Raw genomic sequence first — 23,411 nt, 5'->3', positions numbered from 1 at the left:
AAAACACTTTACTTCCTCCAGTTTTTCTCCATTCAAACTTACCTCCCAATTGACTTATTATTATTATTATTATTATTATTATCATTATTATTATTATTATATAGGAAAAGACAACAAAGGCCACATTCGTTTACACTCAGTCTCTAGCTGTCATGTATAATGCACCGAAACCACATCTCCCTTTCCCCATGCAGGCCCCACAGAACTTTCCATGGTTTACCCCAGACGCTTCACATTCCCTGGTTCAGTCCATTAATAGCATGTCGACCCTGGTATACCACATCGTTCCATTTCACTCTATTCCTTGCACACCTTTCCCCCTTCTGCATGTTCAGGCCCCGATCACTCAAAATCTTATTCATTCAATCTTTCCACCTCCAATTTGGTCTCCCACTTCTCCTCGTTCCCTCCACCTCTGACACATATATCCTCTTTGTCAATCTTTCCTCACTCATTCTCTTCATGTGACCAAACCATTTCAAAACACCCTCTTCTGCTTTCTCAACCACACTTTTTTTATTACTATATATCTCTCTTACCCTTTCATTACTTAATCGATCAAACCACCTCACACCACATATTGTCTATAAACATCTCATTTCTAGTACATCCACCCTCCTGCGCACAACTCTATCTATAGGCCACGTCTCGCAACCATATAACATTGTTGGAACCACTATTCCTTCAAACATACCCATTTTTGCTCTCCAAGATAATATTCTCGACGTCCACACATTTTTCAAAGCTCCCAAAACTTTCACCCCCTCCCCCACCCTATGATTCACTTCCAATTCCATGGTTCCATCAGCTGCCAAATCCACTCCCAGATATCTAAAACACTTCACTTCCTCCAGTTTTTCTCCATTCAAACTTACCTCCCAATTGACTTGTCCCTCAACCCTACTGTACCTAATAACCTTGCTCTTGTTTACATTTACTGTCAGGTTTCTTCTTTCACACACTTTACCAAACTCAGTCACCAGCTTCTGCAGTTTCTCACCTGAATCAGCCACCAGCTTCTGCAGTTTCTCACCTGAATCAGCCACCAGCTTCTGCAGTTTCTCACCTGAATCAGCCACCAGCGCTGTATCATCAGAGAACAACAACTGACACACTTCCTACACTCTCTCATCCAGAATAGGCTGCATACTTGCCCCTCTCTCCAAAACTCTTCCATTCACCTCCCTAACAACCCCATCCATAAAGAAATTAAACAACCATGGAGACATCACACACCCTTGCTGCAAACCAACATTCACTGAGAACCAATCACTTTCATCTCTTCCTACACGTACACATGCCTTACATCCTCGATAAAAACTTTTCACTGCTTCTAACAACTTGCCTCCCACCCCATATATTCTTAATACCTTCCACAGAGCATCTCTATCAACTCTATCATATTCCTTCTCCAGATCCATAAATGCTACATACAAATCCATTTGCTTTTCTAAGTATTTCTCACATACATTCTTCAAAGCAAACACCTGATCCACACATCCTCTACTACTTCTGAAACCACACTGCTCTTCCCCAATCTGATGCTCTGTACATGCCTTCACCCTCTCAATCAATATCCTCCCCTTATAATTTCCCAGGAATACTCAACAAACTTATACCTCTGTAATTTGAGCACTCACTCTTATCCCCTTTGTACAATGGCACTATGCAAGCATTCCGCCAATCCTCAGGCACCTCACCATGAGTCATACATACATTAGATAACCTTACCAACCAGTCAACAATACAGTCACCCCCTTTTTTGATAAATTCCACTGCAATACCATCCAAACCCTCTGCCTTGCCAGCTTTCATATTCCGCAAACCTTTTACTACCTCTTCTCTGTTTACCAAATCATTCTCCCTAACCCTCTCACTTTGCACACCACCTCGACCAAAACACCCTATATCTGCCACTCTATCATCAAACACATTCAACAAGCCTTCAAAATACTCACTCCATCTCCTTCTCACATCACCACTACTTCTTATCACCTCCCCATTATATATATATTTTTTATTTTATTTATTTAATATACTTTGTCGCTGTCTCCTGCGTTAGCAAGGTTGCGCAAGGAAACAGACGAAAGAATGGCCCAACCCACCCACATACACATGTATATACATATACGTCCACACACACACATATACATACCTATACATCTCAACGTATACATACACAGACATATACATATATACACATGAACATAATTCATACTGTCTGCCCTTATTCCTGTCACCACCCTGCCACAAATGAAATGACAACCCTTCCCCTGCATGCGCGCGAGGTAGCGCTAGGAAAAGACAACAAAGGCCACATTCGTTCACACTCAGTCTCTAGCTGTCATGTATAATGCACTGAAACCACAGCTCCCTTTCCACATCCAGGCCCCACAAAACTTTCCATGGTTTACCCCAGACACTTCACATGCCCTGGTTCAATCCATTGACAGCACGTCAACCCCGGTATACCACATCGTTCCAATTCATTTTATTCCTTGCACGCCTTTCACCCATGGTGACATCATACAGCCCTTCCTCACACCTACATGTATCCCAAAACTTTTGCTCAGCTATCCATCCACCCTTACACATGCATTTGCTCCTCTACAGAAGGCTTTCACACCATCCAATAGTTGTCCCTCTATACTATATATTCTTAACACATCCCACTAAGCATTCCACTCATCTCTATCATATGCTCTCTCCAGATCCATAAAAGTTGCATACAACTTCTTACCTTTCGTTATGTACTTTTCCGTGGTCATCTGTATTACAAAAATCTGATCCATACATCCCCTACCTTTCCTAAAACCACCTTGCTCTTCACTTACTCTATTCAGTCACTTCCATCACTCCATCATTTAATATTCTTGCATACATTTTTTCTTGTATTTTTTAAGAGCTTGTTCCCCTATAATTGCTACATACACCCTTAGCACCTTTTCTTTTAAGTAAAGGAACGATAGTAGCTTTCATCCAATCCTCAGGCACAACCTTCTGTTTCCATGCTAAATTACATATAAGATGCATCCACTCTATCACACTTTCTCCTCCATACCTCAGCATTTCAGCTGTAACCCCATCCTTTCCAGGTGCCTTTCCTACCTTCAGCCTCATTATTTCCCGTCTTACCTCCTTTTTTGCTATAGGCCCTTGCACTTGTATCCTCTTCTTTCCATCCTCCATATGCATGCGTGTAACAGCTGCTGCCTCTCCTTCTACCTCTTTCTTTAGTTCTTCAAAATACTGTTTCCATCTTTTCACTTCCTCCTTTTGATTCAGCAACTCCCCGACCTTACTTCTCACATCAACATTTACACTCTTACATCCACCTCTTTCCTTTTTCACCTCCTTCCAGTGTATTTTCTTATTATCCCAAAGCTTTCCACTTAACTTCATTCCAAAATCTTTATCTACTCTTTTTTTGCTTTCCCTTATCAGGTTCTTAACATTCCACGTAAATATTTTGTTATTTATTTATTTATTTATTTTGCTTTGTCGCTGTCTCCCGCGTTTGCGAGGTAGCGCAAGGAAACAGACGAAAGAAATGGCCCAACCCACCCCCATACACATGTATATACATACACGTCCACACGCGCAAATATACATACCTATACATCTCAATGTACACATATATATATACACACACAGACACATACATATATACCCATGCACACAGTTCACACTGTCTGCCTTTATTCATTCCCATCGCCACCTCGCCACACATGGAATACCATCCCCCTCCCCCTCATGTGTGCGAGGTAGTGCTAGGAAAAGACAACAAAGGCCCCATTCGTTCACACTCAGTCTCTAGCTGTCATGCAATAATGCCCAAAACCACAGCTCCCTTTCCACATCCAGGCCCCACAGAACTTTCCATGGTTTACCCCAGACACTTCACATGCCCTGATTCAATCCACTGACAGCACGTCAACCCCGGTATACCACATCGATCCAATTCACTCTATTCCTTGCCCGCCTTTCACCCTCCTGCATGTTCAGGCCCCGATCACTCAAAATCTTTTTCACTCCATCTTTCCACCTCCAGTTTGGTCTCCCACTTCACCTCGTTCCCTCCACCTCCGACACATATATCCTCTTGGTCAATCTTTCCTCACTCATTCTCTCCATGTACCCAAACCATTTCAAAACACCCTCTTCTGCTCTCTCAACCACGCTCTTTTTATTTCCACACATCTCTCTTACCCTTACATTACTTACTCGATCAAACCACCTCACACCACACATTGTCCTCAAACATCTCATTTCCAGCACATCCACCCTCGTGCGCACAACTCTATCCATAGCCCACGCCTCGCAACCATACAACATTGTTGGAACCACTATTCCTTCAAACATACCCATTTTTGCTTTCCGAGATAATGTTCTCGACTTCCAAACATTCTTCAAGGCTACCAGACCCTATGATCCACTTCCACTTCCATGGTTCCATCCGCTGCCAGATCCACTCCCAGATATCTAAAACACTATACTTCCTCCAGTTTTTCTCCATTCAAACTTACCTCCCAATTGACTTGACCCTCAACCCTACTGTACCTAATAACCTTGCTCTTATTCACATTTACTCTTAACTTTCTTCTTTCACACACTTTACCAAACTCAGTCACCAGCTTCTGCAGTTTCTCACATGAATCAGCCACCAGCGCTGTATCATCAGCGAACAACAACTGACTCACTTCCCAAGCTCTCTCATCCACAACAGACTTCATACTTGCCCCTCTTTCCAAAACTCTTGCATTCACCTCCCTAACAACCCCATCCATAAACAAATTAAACAACCATGGAGACATCACACACCCCTGCCGCAAACCTACATTCACTGAGAACCAATCACTTTCCTCTCTTCGTACACGTACACATGCCTTACATCCTCGATAAAACCTTTTCACTGCTTCTAACAACTTGCCTCCCACACCATATATTCTTAATACCTTCCACAGAGCATCTCTATCAACTCTATCATATGCCTTCTCCAGATCCATAAAAGCTACATACAAATCCATTTGCTTTTCTAAGTATTTCTCACATACATTCTTCAAAGCAAACACCTGATCCACACATCCTCTACCACTTCTGAAACCACACTGCTCTTCCCCAATCTGATGCTCTGTACATGCCTTCACCCTCTCAATCAATTCCCACCCATATAATTTACCAGGAATACTCAACAAACTTATACCTCTGTAATTTGAGCACTCACTCTTATCCCCTTTGCCCTTGTACAATGGCACTATGCACGCATTCCGCCAATCCTCAGGCACCTCACCATGAGTCATACACACATTAAATAACCTTACCAACCAGTCAACAATACAGTCAACCCCTTTTTTAATAGATTCCACTGCAATACCATCCAAACCTGCTGCCTTGCTGGCTTTCGTCTTCCGCAAAGCTTTTACTACCTCTTCTCTGTTTACCAAATCATTTTCCCAAACCCTCTCACTTTGCACACCACCTCGACCAAAACACCCTATATCTGCCACTCTATCATCAAACACATTCAACAAACCTTCAAAATACTCACTCCATCTCCTTCTCACATCACCACTACTTGTTTTCACCTCCCCATTAGCACCCTTCACTGAAGTTCCCATTTGCTCCCTTGTCTTACGCACTTTATTTACCTCCATCCAGAACATCTTTTTATTCTCCCTAAAATTTAATGATACTCTCTCACCCCAACTCTCATTTGCCCTCTTTTTCACCTCTTGCACCTTTCTCTTGACCTCCTGTCTCTTTCTTTTATACATCTCCCACTCAATTGCATTTTTTCCCTGCAAAAATTGTCCAAATGCCTCTCTCTTCTCTTTCACTAATAATCTTACTTCTTCATCCCACCACTCACTACCCTTTCTAATCAACCCACCTCCCACTCTTCTCATGCCACAAGCATCTTTTGCGCAATCCATCACTGATTCCCTAAATACATCCCATTCCTCCCCCACTCCCCTTACTTCCATTGTTCTCACCTTTTTCCATTCTTTACTCAGTCTCTCCTTTTTCTGAAAACCCATACAAATCTTCACCTTAGCCTCCACAAGATGATGATCAGACGTCCCTCCAGTTGCACCTCTCAGCACATTAACATCCAAAAGTCTCTCTTTCGCAGGTCTGTCAATTAACACGTAATCCAATAACGCTCTCTGGCCATCTCTCCTACTTACATACGTATACTTATGTATTTTTTTTTTTTTTTTTTTATACTTTGTCGCTGTCTCCCGCGTTTGCGAGGTAGCGCAAGGAAACAGACGAAAGAAATGGCCCAACCCCCCCCCCCCATACACATGTACATACACACGTCCACACACGCAAATATACATACCTACACAGCTTTCCATGGTTTACCCCAGACGCTTCACATGCCCCGACTCAATCCACTGACAGCACGTCAACCCCTGTATACCACATCGCTCCAATTCACTCTATTCCTTGCCCTCCTTTCACCCTCCTGCATGTTCAGGCCCCGATCACACAAAATCTTTTTCACTCCATCATTCCACCTCCAATTTGGTCTCCCTCTTCTCCTCGTTCCCTCCACCTCCGACACATATATCCTCTTGGTCAATCTTTCCTCACTCATTCTCTCCATGTGCCCAAACCATTTCAAAACACCCTCTTCTGCTCTCTCAACCACGCTCTTTTTATTTCCACACATCTCTCTTACCCTTACGTTACTTACTCGATCAAACCACCTCACACCACACATTTCCCTCAAACATCTCATTTCCAGCACGTCCATCCTCCTGCGCACAACTCTATCCATAGCCCACGCCTCGCAACCATACAACATTGTTGGAACCACTATTCCTTCAAACATACCCATTTTTGCTTTCCGAGATAATGTTCTCGACTTCCACACATTTTTCAAGGCTCCCAGAATTTTCGCCCCCTCCCCCACCCTATGATCCACTTCCGCTTCCATGGTTCCATCCGCTGACAGATCCACTCCCAGATATCTAAAACACTTCACTTCCTCCAGTTTTTCTCCATTCAAACTCACCTCCCAATTGACTTGACCCTCAACCCTACTGTACCTAATAACCTTGCTCTTATTCACATTTACTCTTAACTTTCTTCTTCCACACACTTTACCAAACTCAGTCACCAGCTTCTGCAGTTTCTCACATGAATCAGCCACCAGCGCTGTATCATCAGCGAACAACAACTGACTCACTTCCCAAGCTCTCTCATCCCCAACAGACTTCATACTTGCCCCTCTTTCCAGGACTCTTGCATTTACCTCCCTAACAACCCCATCCATAAACAAATTAAACAACCATGGAGACATCACACACCCCTGCCGCAAACCTACATTCACTGAGAACCAATCACTTTCCTCTCTTCCTACACGTACACATGCCTTACATCCTCGATAAAAACTTTTCACTGCTTCTAACAACTTGCCTCCCACACCATATATTCTTAATACCTTCCACAGAGCATCTCTATCAACTCTATCATATGCCTTATGTATATCTCGCTTTTTAAACCAGGTATTCCCAATCGCCAGTCCTTTTTTAGCACATAAATCTACAAGCTCTTCACCATTTCCATTTACAACACTGAACACCCCATGAATACCAATTATTCCCGCAACTGCCACATTACTCACCTTTGCATTCAAATCACCCATCACTATAACCCGGTCTTGTGCATCAAAACCACTAACACACTCATTAAGCTGATCCCAAAACATTTGCCTCTCATGATCTTTCTTCTCATGCCCAGGTGCATATGCACCAATAATCACCCATCTCTCTCCATCAACTTTCAGTTTTACCCATATTATTAGATAATTTACTTTCGTACATTCTGTCACATACTCCCACAACTCCTGTTTCAGGAGTAGTGCTACTCCTTCCCTTGCTCTTGTCCTCTCACTAACCCCTGACTTTACTCCTAAGACATTCCCAAACCACTCTTCCCCTTTACCCTTGAGCTTCATTTCACTCAGAGCCAAAACATCCAGGCTCCTTTCCTCAAACATACTACCTATCTCTCCTTTTTTCACATCTTGGTTACATCCACACACATTTAGACACCCCAATCTGAGTCTATTTTGTATTCTTCCTTTTTCCTTTGCTGAACTTTCACTGGTACATTGCTGTTGAGCAGTCTACCATATGCCTTTTTCTTCTCCTCCACAGCATTTCTGATATCTTTGTTCCACCATACATTGCCCTTTTTATTCTGTATCTCACTTCCTACCTTGTATCCATCTAGTGATTCTACAACCTTTAATGGTAGTTATCTGAAAATTTTAGACACATTCATACATGACTGCATTCCTACATTCACTGCACTTCCATTCATATGAACCTTGTGTGCTTTCAATTTTCCTCCTGAATGAAAACTTCTTTCTTGCCAGCTGTCCTTGTATGCTGTTGACTTTGGAAATCCTCCCAAGAATAGTAGTTCAGTGGTGCAGGTGATAGTGTCCAATGATTTTGAATTTCCGCCATACTTCTGCCTCGTGGGATTATGTGATGAAACTCTGTACATGGTTGGTAAGTGATTCAATTTGCTGATGCATTTATGTTACTGTGTGCAAAGAAACATTAGCCAGTAATGGGAGCTTGTGGGTGAATTAGATGCATACTATATTTTTCATTTATAATTATTTTGATTTTTAGATAATTATTGTTGTCAACTATTAGACAGAAGGAAGCATAAAACTAAAGAATAGATGAAGGACAAATAAAACTTTCCTCTTTATTAATCATTTTTTGATTTGAAAAAAAAGATTAAAGGTGCTTCTGAGTATACTTCTTGATAGCACATTTATCATGATATCAAAATTATTATGAAAATACTTATGATAGTTCCACTTTGTGATTGAATCTGGCACTGGTTGTAGCAGGTAAGACATAATACAGAAGCTTTACAGATATTCATTCATCCATTGAGGGGTTTATACCATCTTTTTAAACCATATATTGCATTAATAGTAAAATCTTAGAACTCATTGTGACATGTAAATCTGAAGTATAGACACAGACAGTGTTGAGAGCATAGGAGGAATAAAATGAATAATTGTTCCAAGTTTTTGGAAAAGGTCACATGTGACAGAGATGTAATGAGAATTTATCTTATGAGTTATAGGTATGCTCTTTGAACCTATTATCCTTGAACTTTCCATCCATAATTCATGCATCAACTTACTTGCAAGTTGATATCTTTTCAAACCATTCATCCTTTGTTAACAGTGCCACATTTTATCTTGTATTATCTTGTAAGCCATACTCACACCATACACTCCATTCCATTCAGAGGTCCCACCAATGCTTACTCTTGTTTCATACCTAACATATTTCAGTTTCCCTTTCTGAGAGTATCTGTATCTTCTATTCCCTAAATTCATCCATGTTTCTTCTCACATTCCAGTCACCCATAGAAATGTGCAACTCTTATTAAAAGTGGTTGTAGGCATTCCATTTTCATTTCAGGACACACTCTACCTTTTTTATGGAGCAGGGCCTACAAAATTCAAGTATGAAAGAATGAGAACAACTGTAATGGTTGCAGATGCACATTATAATGATAAAGAAGAGGGCCTTAAAGATGCCTTATGGAGAGCATTCAAAAGAGAAATGGAGAAGGTTTGTGTGATGGATGACGAATGAATTGTTGGAGGACAGAGGAGATGAGAGAGTTATAGTAGGATATGAGATCTCATATTCAAATGACACTGATTCATTTAATTGTGCAACAACAGGTATGATGGTTGCAAATACTTACTTCAAACATGATGTACATAAATATGCATAGTACAGAAATGAGATGACGGGGCAGGTAGGAGCTTGGTTGACTTGTATTTGGTAAGGAGTAAGATACTAGTTTGCATGATGTTCAGTCTAAAAAAGGGTAGGGAGGTGGTTTGTCAAATCATATATATGAGAAGGTGAAGGCATGTACAGAGCATCAGATTGGGGAAGAGCAGTGTGTTTTCAGAAGTGGTAGAGGATGTGTGGATCAGGTGTTTGCTTTGAAGAATGTATGTGAGAAATACTTAGAAAAGCAAATGGATTTGTATGTAGCATTTATGGATCTGGAGAAGGCATATGATAGAGTCGATAGAGATGCTCTGTGGAAGGAACTAAGAATATATGATGTGGGAGGCAAGTTGTGAGAAGAAATGAAAAGTTTTTATCGAGGATGTAAGGCATGTGTACGTGTAGGAAGAGAGGAAAGTGATTGGTTCTCAGTGAATGTAGGTTTGTGGCAGGGATGTGTGATGTCTCCATGGTTGTTTGATTTGTTTATGGATGGGGTTGTTAGGGAGGTGAATGGAAGAGTTTTGGAAAGAGGGGCAAGTATGCAGTCTGTTGTGGATGAGAGAGCTTGGGAAGTGAGTCAGTTGTTATTCGCTGATGATACAGTGCTGGTGGCTGATTCATGTGAGAAACTGCAGAAGCTGATGACTGAGTTTGGTAAAGTGTGTGAAAGAAGAAAGTTAAGAGTAAATGTGAATAAGAGCAAGGTTATTAGGTACAGTAGGGTTGAGGGTCAATTCAATTGGGAGGTAAGTTTGAATGGAGAAAAACTGGAGGAAGTAAAGTGTTTTAGATATCTGGGAGTGGATCTGGCAGCGGATGGAACCATGGAAGCAGAAGTGAATCATAGGGTGGGGGAGGGGGCGAAAATCCTGGGAGCCTTGAAGAATGTGTGGAAGTCGAGAACATTATCTCGGAAAGCAAAAATGGGTATGTTTGAAGGAATAGTGGCTCCAACAATGTTGTATGGTTGCGAGGCGTGGGCTATGGATAGAGTTGTGCGCAGGAGGGTGGATGTGCTGGAAATGAGATGTTTGAGGACAATGTGTGGTGTGAGGTGGTTTGATCGAGTAAGTAATGTAAGGGTAAGAGAGATGTGTGGAAATAAAAAGAGCGTGGTTGAGAGAGCAGAAGAGGGTGTTTTGAAATGGTTTAGGCACATGGAGAGAATGAGTGAGGAAAGATTGACCAAGAGGATATATGTGTCAGAGGTGGAGGGCACGAGGAGAAGTGGGAGACCAAATTGGAGGTGGAAAGATGGAGTGAAAAAGATTTTGAGTGATTGGGGCCTGAACATGCAGGAGGGTGAAAGGCAAGCAAGGAATAGAGTGAATTGGATTGATGTGGTATACCGGGGTTGACATGCTGTCAGTGGATTGAATCAGGGCATGTGAAGCGTCTGGGGTAAACCATGGAAAGTAGTGTGGGGCCTGGATGTGGAAAGGGAGCTGTGGTTTCGGGCATTATTGTGTGGCAGCTAGAGACTGAGTGTGAACGAATGGGGCCTTTGTTGTCTTTTCCTAGTGCTACCTCACACACATGAGGGGGGAGGGGGAAGGTATTCCATGTGTGGCGAGGTGGCAGTGGGAGTGAATGGGGGCAGACAGTGTGCATTGTGTGCATGGGTATGTATATATGTATGTGTCTTTGTATGTATATATATATGTGTACACTGAGATGTATAGGTATGTATATTTGTGTGTGTGGACGTGTGTGTGTATACATTGTGTATGGGGGTGGGTTGGGCCATTTCTTTCGTCTGTTTCCTTGCGCTACCTCGCAAACGCGGGAGACAGCGACAAAGCAAAATATAAATATAAATAATGAAAGAGAAAATCCATTTTGACTAGTATTTTATGCTTTTTATTTAATATCGTTATGCTTAAAGCTGTGTTTTCCAGGAATGCATTGATAAGGTTAATTAAGGACTTCCAGTGATTTTATTGCTGTTGTCCCGATGTAATTTTCATAATCTTATGTTGTATGATAATGATGACATATACGATAAATACAAATTCTTATATTAAGTGCATGTGTTGATGACTTTGTTTTGGGCAACAGAGAATGAACCAGATGTTTCTGCAAGTTTTAAAGAAGCAACTGACATGGACAATGTGGGTGTGGACCCTGAAGACATCATTAATTATAATAAAGTGTACTACCATATTGCAGGTAGGTGCACTAAAAATTGGTAAATCACTGAAAGAATATAGGATGATTGGTGACGGGCATCAGAAACTGATTTAAAAAGTTTATCAATGATATGCATGTATTAGACTGCAGAAACTGTATTGAAAAGCTTATCAATAGAAAATGTATATGTTCCACCTAACAACTGTGTACACACTGATGCTGTAATGAAATTGTGAGGCTCATGAACTCCTCAGTAATCTATGCTTTGAAACATTCTTTTCCGCCACCACCTCCACCACATACAGAACATTTGGAAGTGCAACATTTGGTTGCATTGCTGTTTTATGCAGTGTTTCATTTGAATATGGTGATAATCACATATTCACATTGGCAAAAATGATTTTCTGTTCAGTCTCATGCTTTTTAATTTATCACATATTCACATTGGCAAAAATGATTTTCTGTTCAGTCTCATACTTTTTAATTTGCATCTTTCAGGGGGGGACACCAATGACTTCAAATTGGATGATGACAATACTAAGAGGATAATTCATCTAAGGAACAAACCTGATGGCTTAGACCGTGAAAAAAAATCAGAGTATCTCATAGCCATAAATGTATTTAATGGCAATGATGACTCTGGGCTCATAGACATAGATGAAATGCCTGTAAGAAACAATACTCTCTATGTAAGTATCCATTGTAATGAAAGTGGATTAAGCATTTAGCTTTGGGCTTGTCCTGTCCATCAGTCTGTGCATATTGCTCAAAGTTTTAGTAGCCACAGGATTTCCTACAGTTTTTAGCAGTTTCAAAGCAAATTTTCTGGTAGACTTTGGGGTAAGTCAAAGGTCTGCATCTGTTAAGTATTTTTATGCTTTCTTTTGTGTATGTCCACCTTGCTGAAGCAAATTATTCTTCTTCTTTTATACCAGAAATGTGAACTCCACTTGTTATTTGAAAAGGATGATATCCATCTGTAAATTGAATAGAGATGGTGAACAACTTGTTTAGTTGTGTGTTGAAAAATGACTGATGATTGGGAATACCTGGTTTAAAGAGAGGGATATACTTAAGTATATGTGGGTGAAAAGGAAATATGGTCAGTGTGTATTATTGGGTTAGTGTGTATTATTGGTAGACATGCAAAAGAGAGACTCATGGATGAGAATGTGTTGAGAGGGGCAGCTGATGGAATGTGTTGAGAGGGGCAGCTGATGGAATGTCTGATCATTGTCTGTTAGAGGTGAGGGGTGAAGATTTGTAGAGGTTTTTGGAAAATATATCATGTGGGTTAGAAAATAATGGTGAAAGTTAGTGAGCTTGGAAAAGAGAATTTTGTGAAGAAATACCATGAGAGAATGTGTTTAGAATGGAAAAAGGTGAGTAAATGAAGCTAGGAGAGTAGTTAAGGAATGGGAAGTATTTAGGGAAGCATTGCATGCATATTTAAATGAAATGTGTGGCTTGTGGAAGGGTAGTGTGTGGTGGCATGATGAAGCAAAGTAGATAGTAAAATAGAGAAGAGAGGTATAAGGGCAGGACTTACAGGGAATGAGTGCAAATGATTGGGAGATGTACAAGAGAAAGCAGGAGGAGGTCAAGAAGAGTGTGCAGGGGTTGAAAAAGAGGGCAAATGAGTGTTAGGTTGAATGAGTATCAGCAAAATTTAGGAAGAATAAGATTTTGGGGGAGGTTGATTTAGAGGAAAACAAGAGAACAAATGGGAACATTAGTGAAGGGAGCAAATGGAGAAGTGGGAGCAGGCAGTGATGGGGTGAAGAGGAGAAGGGGTGAGTGCTCTGAAGGTTGTTGAATATGTTTGATCATAGGGAGGCAGATGCTGTGTGTTTGGGTTGGGGGGTTTGTGAAGTAGGGTGGCAGATGCTGTGTGTTTGGGTTGGGGGGTTTGTGAAGTAAGAGTTATGGCAAATGGTTTGGTGAAAAGAGAAAAGGTGGTAAAAGACTTGCATAAGATAAAATATGACAAGGTGGCTGGAGAGGATGGTATTGCAATTGAATTTCATAAAACTGTCTTGTTGATTGTTTAGTTAGGATTTTTGGTGTGTAGATGGATCAAGGTGAGGTGCCCAAAGATTAGCAAGATGCAAGTATAATGCCATTATATAAAAGCAAATGGAACAAAGATGAATGTTTGAATTACAGAGGTATAAGTTTGTTGAGTGCACTTGGTAAGTTGTGTGGAAGTGGTGATTAAGAAGGAGGTGGCATGTATAAGGCATCAGACTGGGGAGGAACAATACGATTTTATGAGTGGTGAGGATGTGAGGATCAGTTGTTGCTTTGAAGAATGTGTATGAGAAATACTTAACTGGAGGGATTTGTATGTGGCATTTATGAATCTAGAGAAAGCATATGACCAGGTCGATAGAGATGCTTTGTAGAAGTTATATCAAATTTATGGTTTAGGAAAAAGCTATTGCAAGCTGTGCAAAGTTTTTATCAAGAGAATAAGGTATGTGTGTATGTAGGTAGAGAGGATGTTGAAATGTTCCACATGAGGAGAGGTCTGTGGCAGGATTTTCTGATGTTACGATGGCTGTTCAATTTATTTATGGGTAGGATGGTGAGGGAGATAAATGCAAGTGTCTTGGAGAGAGGGGCAGGTATGCCATCTGTAGGGGATGAAGGGATCTAGGTAGAGTCATTTGTTGTTGTTTGCATAAGACAGGGCGTTGATGGCAGCTTCAAGTGAAAAACTGTAGAATTTGGTGTTTGAGTTTGGAAGTGTGTGTGTGAAAGGAGAAAGTTGAGAGAAAATATGAATAAAAGCAAGGATATTAGGTTTAGCAGTGCAGAGAAAGATTGGTTTGTTGGGATGTGAGTGTGAATGGAGAAAACTTGGAGGAAGTGAAGTGTTTTAGATATCTGGGAGTGGACATGGTAGAGGATGGAACCAGGGAGGTGAGTTTCTATGTAATACTGAAGTTAATATATTTGCTTTTTAGTATACACAATATTATAGAGCCTTACCAACCAGTCAACAATACAGTCATCCCCTTTTTTGATAAATTCCACTGCAATGCCATCCAAACCCTCTGCCTTGCCGGCTTTCATCTTCCGCAAAGCTTTTACTACATCTTCTCTGTTTACCAAATCATCCTCCCTAACCCTCTCACTTTGCACATCACCTCGACCAAAACACCCTATATCTGCCACTCTATCACCAAACATATTCAACAAACCTTCAAAATACTCACTCCATCTCCTTCTCACATCACCACTACTTGTTATCACCTCCCCATTAGCCCCTTTCACTGAAGTTCCCATTTGTTCCCTTGTCTTATGCACTTTATTTACCTCCTTCCAAAACATCTTTTTATTCTCCCTAAAATTTAATGATACACTCTCCCCCCAACTCTCATTTGCCCTCTTTTTCACCTCTTGCACCTTTCTCTTGACCTCCTGTCTCTTTCTTTTATACATCTCCCAGTCATTTGCACTATTTCCATGCAAAAATTGTTGACTGGTTGGTAAGGTTATTTAATGAATGTATGATTCATGGTGAGGTGCCTGAGGATTGGTGAAATGCTTGCATAGTGCCATTGTACAAAGGCAAAGGGGACAAAGGTGAGTGCTCAAAATACAGAGGTATAAGTTTGTTGAGTATTCCAGGGAAATTATATGGGAGGGTATTGATTGAGAGGGTGAAGGCATGTACAGAGCATCAGACTGGGGAAAAGCAGTGTGGTTTTAGAAGTGGTAGAGGATGTGTGGATTAGGTGTTTGCTTTGAAGAATGTATGTGAGAAATACTTAGAAAAGCAAATGGATTTGTATGCAGCATTTATGGATCTGGAGAAGGCATATGATAGAGTTGATAGAGATGCTCTGTGGAAGGCATTAAGAATATATGGTGTGGGAGGCAAGTTGTTAGAAGCAGTGAAAAGTTTTTATCGAGGATGTAAGGCATGTGTACGTGTAGGAAGAGAGGAAAGTGATTGGTTCTCAGTGAATGTAGGTTTGTGGCAGGGGTGTGTGATGTCTCCATGGTTGTTTAATTTGTTTATGGATGGGGTTGTTAGGGAGGTGAATGCAAGGGTTTTGGAAAGAGGGGCAGGTATGCAGTCTGTTGTGGATGAGAGAGCTTGGGAAGTGAGTCAGTTGTTGTTCGCTGATGATACAGCGCTGGTGGCTGATTCATGTGAGAAACTGCAGAAGCTGGTGACTGAGTTTGGTAAATTGTGTGAAAGAAGAAAGTTGAGAGTAAATGTGAATAAGAGCAAGTTTATTAGGTACAGTAGGGTTGAGGGTCAAGTCAATTGGGAGGTAAGTTTGAATGGAGAAAAACTGGAGGAAGTGAAGTGTTTTAGATATCTGGGAGTGGATTTGGCAGCGGATGGAACCATGGAAGCGGAAGTGAATCATTGGGTGGGGGAGGGGGTGAAAATTCTGGGAGCCTTGAAGAATGTGTGGAAGTCGAGAACATTATCTCGGGGAGCAAAAATGGGTATGTTTGAAGGAATAGTGGTTCCAACAATGTTGTATGGTTGTGAGGTGTGGGCTATGGATAGAGTTGTGTGGAGGAGGGTGGATGTGCTGGGAATGAGATGTTTGAGGACAATATGTGGTGTGAGGTGGTTTGATTGAGTAAGTAATTATAGGGTAAGAAAAATGTGTGGTAATAATAAGAGTGTGGTTGAGAGAGCAGAAGAGGGTGTTTTGAAATGGTTTGGTCACATGGAGAGAATGACTGAGGAAAGATTGACCAAGAGGATATATGTGTCAGAGGTGGAGGGAACGAGGAGAAGTGGGAGACCAAATTGGAGGTGGAAAGATGGAGAGAAAAAAATTTTGAGTGATCGGGACCTGAACATGCAGGAGGGTGAAAGGTGTGCAAGGAATAGAGTGAATTGGAACGATGTTGTATACCGGGGTCGACGTGCTGTCAATGGCATGTGAAGCGTCTGGGGTAAACCATGGAAAGTTGTGTGGGGCCTGGATGTGGAAAGGGAGCTGTGGTTCGGTGCATTATTACATGTCAGCTAGAGACTGAGTGTGAATGAATGGGGCCTTTTTTGTCTTCCTAGCACTACCTCGTGCACATGAGGGGGAAGGGGGTTGTTATTTCATGTGTGGCAGGGTGGCGATTGGAAATGAATAAAGGCAGACAGTATGAATTATGTACATGTGTATAGATGTATATGTCTGTGTGTGTATATATATGTATATGTCTGTGTGTGTATATATATGTATACGTTGAGATGTATAGGTATGTATGTTTGTGTGTGTGGATGTTTATGCATGTACATGTGTATGTGGGTGGGTTGGGCCATTCTTTCGTCTGTTTCCTTGTGCTACCTCTCTAATGCGGGAGACAGCGACAAAGCAAAAAAAGAAAAAAAATATTATAGAGGGCTTATTTATGAACAAAAGCAGTAAAAAAAGCAGTAAAAAAAGTGTAAGACTAAAGACAGCCTCATTTATTGATTATATATAATCATAAATATTTACACACTGGCAGAGATTTGGGTAAGTGAGAAGTGTTGATTGGTAATGCTTCTCATACAGTTCATATGGCTCACTTTTGACACTTTTTATTTTGCTCTAACTCATTCATTAGATCTTATATTTTTATTTTTTTTCTAAATGTGCTCATTAATGTGGTGGGATGAAAAAGTAGAGATGTTAGTGAAAGAGAAAAGAGAGGCATTTGGAATAGACTTACAAGGAAGGAGTGCAATTGACTGGAAGATGTATAAAAGAACGTTGCAGGAGGTCAAGAGGAAGGTGCAAGGGTTGAAAAAGAGGGCAAATGAGAGTTGGGCTGAGAGAGCATCATTAAACTTTAGGGAGAATAAAAAGATGTTTTGGAAGGAGGTAAATAACATGTGAAAGACAAGAGAACAAATGGAAACATCATTGAAGGGGACAAGGGGGGAAGTGATAACAGGTAGTGATGAAGTGAGAAGTAGATGGAGTGAGCATTTTGAAGGTTTGTTGAATGTGTTTGATGGTAGAGTTGCAGATGTAGGGTGTTTTGGTCAGGGTGGTGTATGAAGTGAGAGGGTCAGGGAGAATGGTTTGGTGAAGAGAGAGGTGGTGGAAGCCTTGTGGAACATGAAATCTGGCAAGATGATGGGTTTGGATGGTATTGTAGTTGAATTTATTAAAAAAAGGGGGTGACTGTCTTGTTGATTGGTTGATAAGGATATTCAATGCATGTATGTATCATGGTGAAGTGCTTGAAGATTTGTGAAATGGTTGTATAGTGCCATTGTACAGAGGCAAAGGGATAAGTGAGTGTTCAAACAACAGAGGCATAAGTTTGTTGAGTATTTCTGGAAAATTGTATGGGAGGGTATTTATTGAGAGGGTGAAGGCATGTACAGAACATCAGATTGGGGAAGAGCAGCATGGTTTCAGAAGTGGTAGAGGATGTGTGGATCAGGTGTTTGCTTTGAAGAATGTGTGAGAAATATTTAGAAAAACAGTTGGATTTGTATTTGGCATTTATGAATCTGGAGAAGGCATATGATAGGATTGATAGAGATGCTTTTTGGAAAGTTTTGAGAGTATATGTTGTGGGAGGTAAACTGCTAAAAACAGTAAAAAGTTTTTATCAAGGATGTAAGGCATGTGTACAAGTAGGAAAATAGGAGAGTGACTGATTCCCAGTGAAGGTTGGTCTGCGGCAGGGGTGCTTGATGTCTCCATGGTTGTTTGATTTGTTTATGGATGGGATGGTTAGGGAGGTAAATACAAGTTTTGGAGAGAGGGGCGAGTATTCAGTCTGTTGGAGGTGAGACAGCCTGGGAAGTGATTCAGTTATTGTTCGCCAATGATACAGCACTGGTGGCTGATTTGAGTGAGAAACTGCAGAAGTTGGTGACTGAGTTTGGAAAAGTGTGTGAAAGGAGAAACTTGAGAGTAAATGTGAATAAAAGCAAGGTTATTAGGTTCGACAGGGTTGAGGGTCAAGTCAATTGGGAGGTAAGTTTGAATGGAGAAAAACTGGAGGAAGTGAAGTGTTTTAGATATCTGGGAGTGGATTTGGCAGCAGATGGAACCATGGAAGCGGAAGTGGATCATAGGGTGGGGGAGGGGGCGAAAATTCTGGGGGCCTTGAAGAATGTGTGGAAGTCGAGAACATTATCTCGGAAAGCAAAAATGGGTATGTTTGAAGGAATAGTGGCTCCAACAATGTTGTATGGTTGCGAGGCGTGGGCTATGGATAGAGTTGTGCGCAGGAGGATGGATGTGCTGGAAATGAGATGTTTGAGGACAATGTGTGGTGTGAGGTGGTTTGATCGAGTGAGTAACGTAAGGGTAAGAGAGAGGTGTGGAAATAAAAAGAGCGTGGTTGAGAGAGCAGAAGAGGGTGTTTTGAAGTGGTTTGGGCACATGGAGAGAATGAGTGAGGAAAGATTGACCAAGAGGATATATGTGTCGGAGGTGGAGGGAACGAGGAGAAGAGGGAGACCAAATTGGAGGTGGAAAGATGGAGTGAAAAAGATTTTGTGTGATCGGGGCCTGAACATGCAGGAGGGTGAAAGGAGGGCAAGGAATAGAGTGAATTGGAGCGATGTGGTATACCGGGGTTGACGTGCTGTCAGTGGATTGAATCAAGGCATGTGAAGCGTCTGGGGTAAACCATGGAAAGCCGTGTAGGTATGTATATTTGCGTGTGTGGACGTATGTATATACATGGGTATGGGGGGGGGGTTGGGCCATTTCTTTCGTCTGTTTCCTTGCGCTACCTCGCAAACGCGGGAGACAGCGACAAAGTATAATAAAAAATGAATATATATATATATATATATATATACTCATTCATCTCCTTCTCACATCACCGCTACTTGTTATCACTCCCCATTTGCGCCCTTCACTGAAGTTCCCATTTGCTCCCTTGTCTTACGCACCCTATTTACCTCCTTCCAGAACATCTTTTTATTCTCCTAAAATTTACTGATAGTCTCTCACCCAACTCTCATTTGCCCTTTTGAAGGTTGTTGAATGTGTCTGATGACAGAGTGGCAGATATAGGGTGTTTTGGTCGAGGTGGTGTGCAAAGTGAGAGGGTTAGGGAAAATGATTGGTAAACAGAGAGAGTAGTAAAAGCTTTGCGGAAGATGAAGCGGCAAGGCAGCAGGTTGGATGGTATTGCAGTGGAATTTATTAAAAAAGGGGGTGACTGTATTGTTGACTGGTGGTAAGGTTATTTAATGTATGTATGACTCATGGTGAGGTGCCTGAGGATTGGCGAATGCTGCATAGTGCCATTGTACAAAGGCAAAGGGGATAAGAGTGAGTGCTCAAATTACAGAGGTATAAGTTTGTTGAGTATTCTGGTAAATTTATGGAGGGTATTGATCGAGAGGGTGAAGGCATGTACAGAGCATCAGATTGGGGAAGAGCAGTGCGGTTTCAGAAGTGGTAGAGGATGTGTGGATCAGGTGTTTGCTTTGAAGAATGTATGTGAGAAATACTTAGAAAAGGAAATGGATTTTTGTGTAGCATTTATGGATCTGGAGAAGGCATATTGTAGAGTTGATAGAGATGCTCTGTGGAAGGTATTAAGATATATGGTGTGGAGGCAAGTTGTTAGAAGCAGTGAAAAGTTTTTATCAAAGATGTAAGGCATGTGTACGTGTAGGAAGAGAGGAAAGTGATTGGTTCTCAGTGAATGTAGGTTTACGGGAGGGGTGTGTGATGTCTCCATGGTTGTTTAATTTGTTTATGGATGGGGTTGTAAGGGAGGTAAATGCAAGAGTCTGGAAAGAGGGGCAAGTATGAAGTCTGTTGTGGATGAGAGAGCTTGGAAAGTGAGTCAGTTGTTGTTCGCTGATGATACAGCGCTGGTGGCTGATTCATGTGAGAAACTGCAGAAGCTGGTGACTGAGTTTGGTAAAGTGTGTGAAAGAAGAAAGTTGAGAGTAAATGTGAATAAGAGCAAGGTTATTAGGTACAGTAGGGTTGAGGGTCAAGTCAATTTGGGAGGTAAGTTTGAATGGAGAAAAACTGGAGGAAGTGAAGTGTTTTAGATATCTGGGAGTGGATCTGGCAGCGGATGGAACCATGGAAGTGGATCATAGGGTGGGGGAGGGGGCGAAAATCGTGGGAGCCTTGAAGAATGTGTGGAAGTTGAGAACATTATCTCGGAAAGCAGAAATGGGTATGTTTGAAGGAATAGTGGTTCCGACAATGTTGTATGGTTGCGAGGCGTGGGCTATGGATAGAGTTGTGTGCAGGAGGATGGATGTGCTGGAAATGAGATGTTTGAGGACAATGTGTGGTGTGAGGTGGTTTGATCGAGTGAGTAACGTAAGGGTAAGAGAGAGGTGTGGAAATAAAAAGAGCGTGGTTGAGAGAGCAGAAGAGGGTGTTTTGAAGTGGTTTGGGCACATGGAGAGAATGAGTGAGGAAAGATTGACCAAGAGGATATATGTGTCGGAGGTGGAGGGAACGAGGAGAAGAGGGAGACCAAATTGGAGGTGGAAAGATGGAGTGAAAAAGATTTTGTGTGATCGGGGCCTGAACATGCAGGAGGGTGAAAGGAGGGCAAGGAATAGAGTGAATTGGAGCGATGTGGTATACCGGGGTTGACGTGCTGTCAGTGGATTGAATCAAGGCATGTGAAGCGTCTGGGGTAAACCATGGAAAGCCGTGTAGGTATGTATATTTGCGTGTGTGGACGTATGTATATACATGGGTATGGGGGGGGGTTGGGCCATTTCTTTCGTCTGTTTCCTTGCGCTACCTCGCAAACGCGGGAGACAGCGACAAAGTATAATAAAAAATGAATATATATATATATATATATATATATATATATATATATATATATATATATATATATATGTATATGTTTGTTTATGGATGGGGTTGTTAGGGAGGTAAATGCAAGAGTTTTGGAAAGAGGGGCAAGTATGAAGTCTGCTGGGGATGAGAGAGCTTGGGAAGTGAGTCAGTTGTTGTTCGCTGATGATACAGCGCTGGTGGCTGATTCATGTGAGAAACTGCAGAAGCTGGTGACTGAGTTTGGTAAAGTGTGTGGAAGAAGAAAGTTAAGAGTAAATGTGAATAAGAGCAAGGTTATTAGGTACAGTAGGGTTGAGGGCCAAGTCAATTGGGAGGTGAGTTTGAATGGAGAAAAACTGGAGGAAGTGAAGTGTTTTAGATATCTGGGAGTGGATCTGGCGGCGGATGGAACCATGGAAGCGGAAGTGGATCATAGGGTGGGGGAGGGGGCGAAAATTCTGGGGGCCTTGAAGAATGTGTGGAAGTCGAGAACATTATCTCGGAAAGCAAAAATGGGTATGTTTGAAGGAATAGTGGCTCCAACAATGTTGTGTGGTTGCGAGGCGTGGGCTATGGATAGAGTTGTGCGCAGGAGGATGGATGTGCTGGAAATGAGATATTTGAGGACAATGTGTGGTGTGAGGTGGTTTGATCGAGTGAGTAACGTAAGGGTAAGAGAGATGTGTGGAAATAAAAAGAGCGTGGTTGAGAGAGCAGAAGAGGGTGTTTTGAAGTGGTTTGGGCACATGGAGAGAATGAGTGAGGAAAGATTGACCAAGAGGATATATGTGTCGGAGGTGGAGGGAACGAGGAGAAGAGGGAGACCAAATTGGAGGTGGAAAGATGGAGTGAAAAAGATTTTGTGTGATCGGGGCCTGAACATGCAGGAGGGTGAAAGGAGGGCAAGGAATAGAGTGAATTGGAGCGATGTGGTATACCGGGGTTGACGTGCTGTCAGTGGATTGAATCAAGGCATGTGAAGCGTCTGGGGTAAACCATGGAAAGCTGTGTAGGTATGTATATTTGCGTGTGTGGACGTATGTATATACATGTGTATGGGGGGGGGTTGGGCCATTTCTTTCGTCTGTTTCCTTGCGCTACCTCGCAAACGCGGGAGACAGCGACAAAGTATAATAAATAAATATATATATATATATATATATATATATACTCATTCCATCTCCTTCTCACATCACCGCTACTTGTTATCACCTCCCCATTTGCGCCCTTCACTGAAGTTCCCATTTGCTCCCTTGTCTTACGCACCCTATTTACCTCCTTCCAGAACATCTTTTTATTCTCCCTAAAATTTACTGATAGTCTCTCACCCCAACTCTCATTTGCCCTTTTGAAGGTTTGTTGAATGTGTCTGATGACAGAGTGGCAGATATAGGGTGTTTTGGTCGAGGTGGTGTGCAAAGTGAGAGGGTTAGGGAAAATGATTTGGTAAACAGAGAAGAGGTAGTAAAAGCTTTGCGGAAGATGAAAGCCGGCAAGGCAGCAGGTTTGGATGGTATTGCAGTGGAATTTATTAAAAAAGGGGGTGACTGTATTGTTGACTGGTTGGTAAGGTTATTTAATGTATGTATGACTCATGGTGAGGTGCCTGAGGATTGGCGGAATGCGTGCATAGTGCCATTGTACAAAGGCAAAGGGGATAAGAGTGAGTGCTCAAATTACAGAGGTATAAGTTTGTTGAGTATTCCTGGTAAATTATATG

At 41.7% G+C, this 23,411-nt stretch overlaps 1 protein-coding gene across 3 annotated transcripts in view; it reads left to right on the top strand.

The window, feature by feature from the left end:
• Positions 1–23,411, top strand: part of LOC139748680 (cadherin-AgCad1-like) — a 305,223-nt gene that overhangs the window by 199,910 nt on the left and 81,902 nt on the right. For all 3 annotated transcript variants that reach the window (XM_071661965.1, XM_071661968.1, XM_071661967.1), the window contains 3 exons: positions 8,393–8,531; positions 11,859–11,969; positions 12,429–12,619. In XM_071661965.1, coding sequence (XP_071518066.1) covers positions 8,393–8,531; positions 11,859–11,969; positions 12,429–12,619 — 441 coding nt within the window. The remainder of the gene's footprint in view (positions 1–8,392; positions 8,532–11,858; positions 11,970–12,428; positions 12,620–23,411) is intronic.

The sequence above is a fragment of the Panulirus ornatus genome, chromosome 5 (assembly GCF_036320965.1).
Source record: "Panulirus ornatus isolate Po-2019 chromosome 5, ASM3632096v1, whole genome shotgun sequence".
NCBI lineage: Eukaryota > Metazoa > Arthropoda > Malacostraca > Decapoda > Palinuridae > Panulirus > Panulirus ornatus.
Note: the sequence above shows the minus strand (reverse complement) of the source record. Positions and strands in the feature narration are given on the sequence as shown.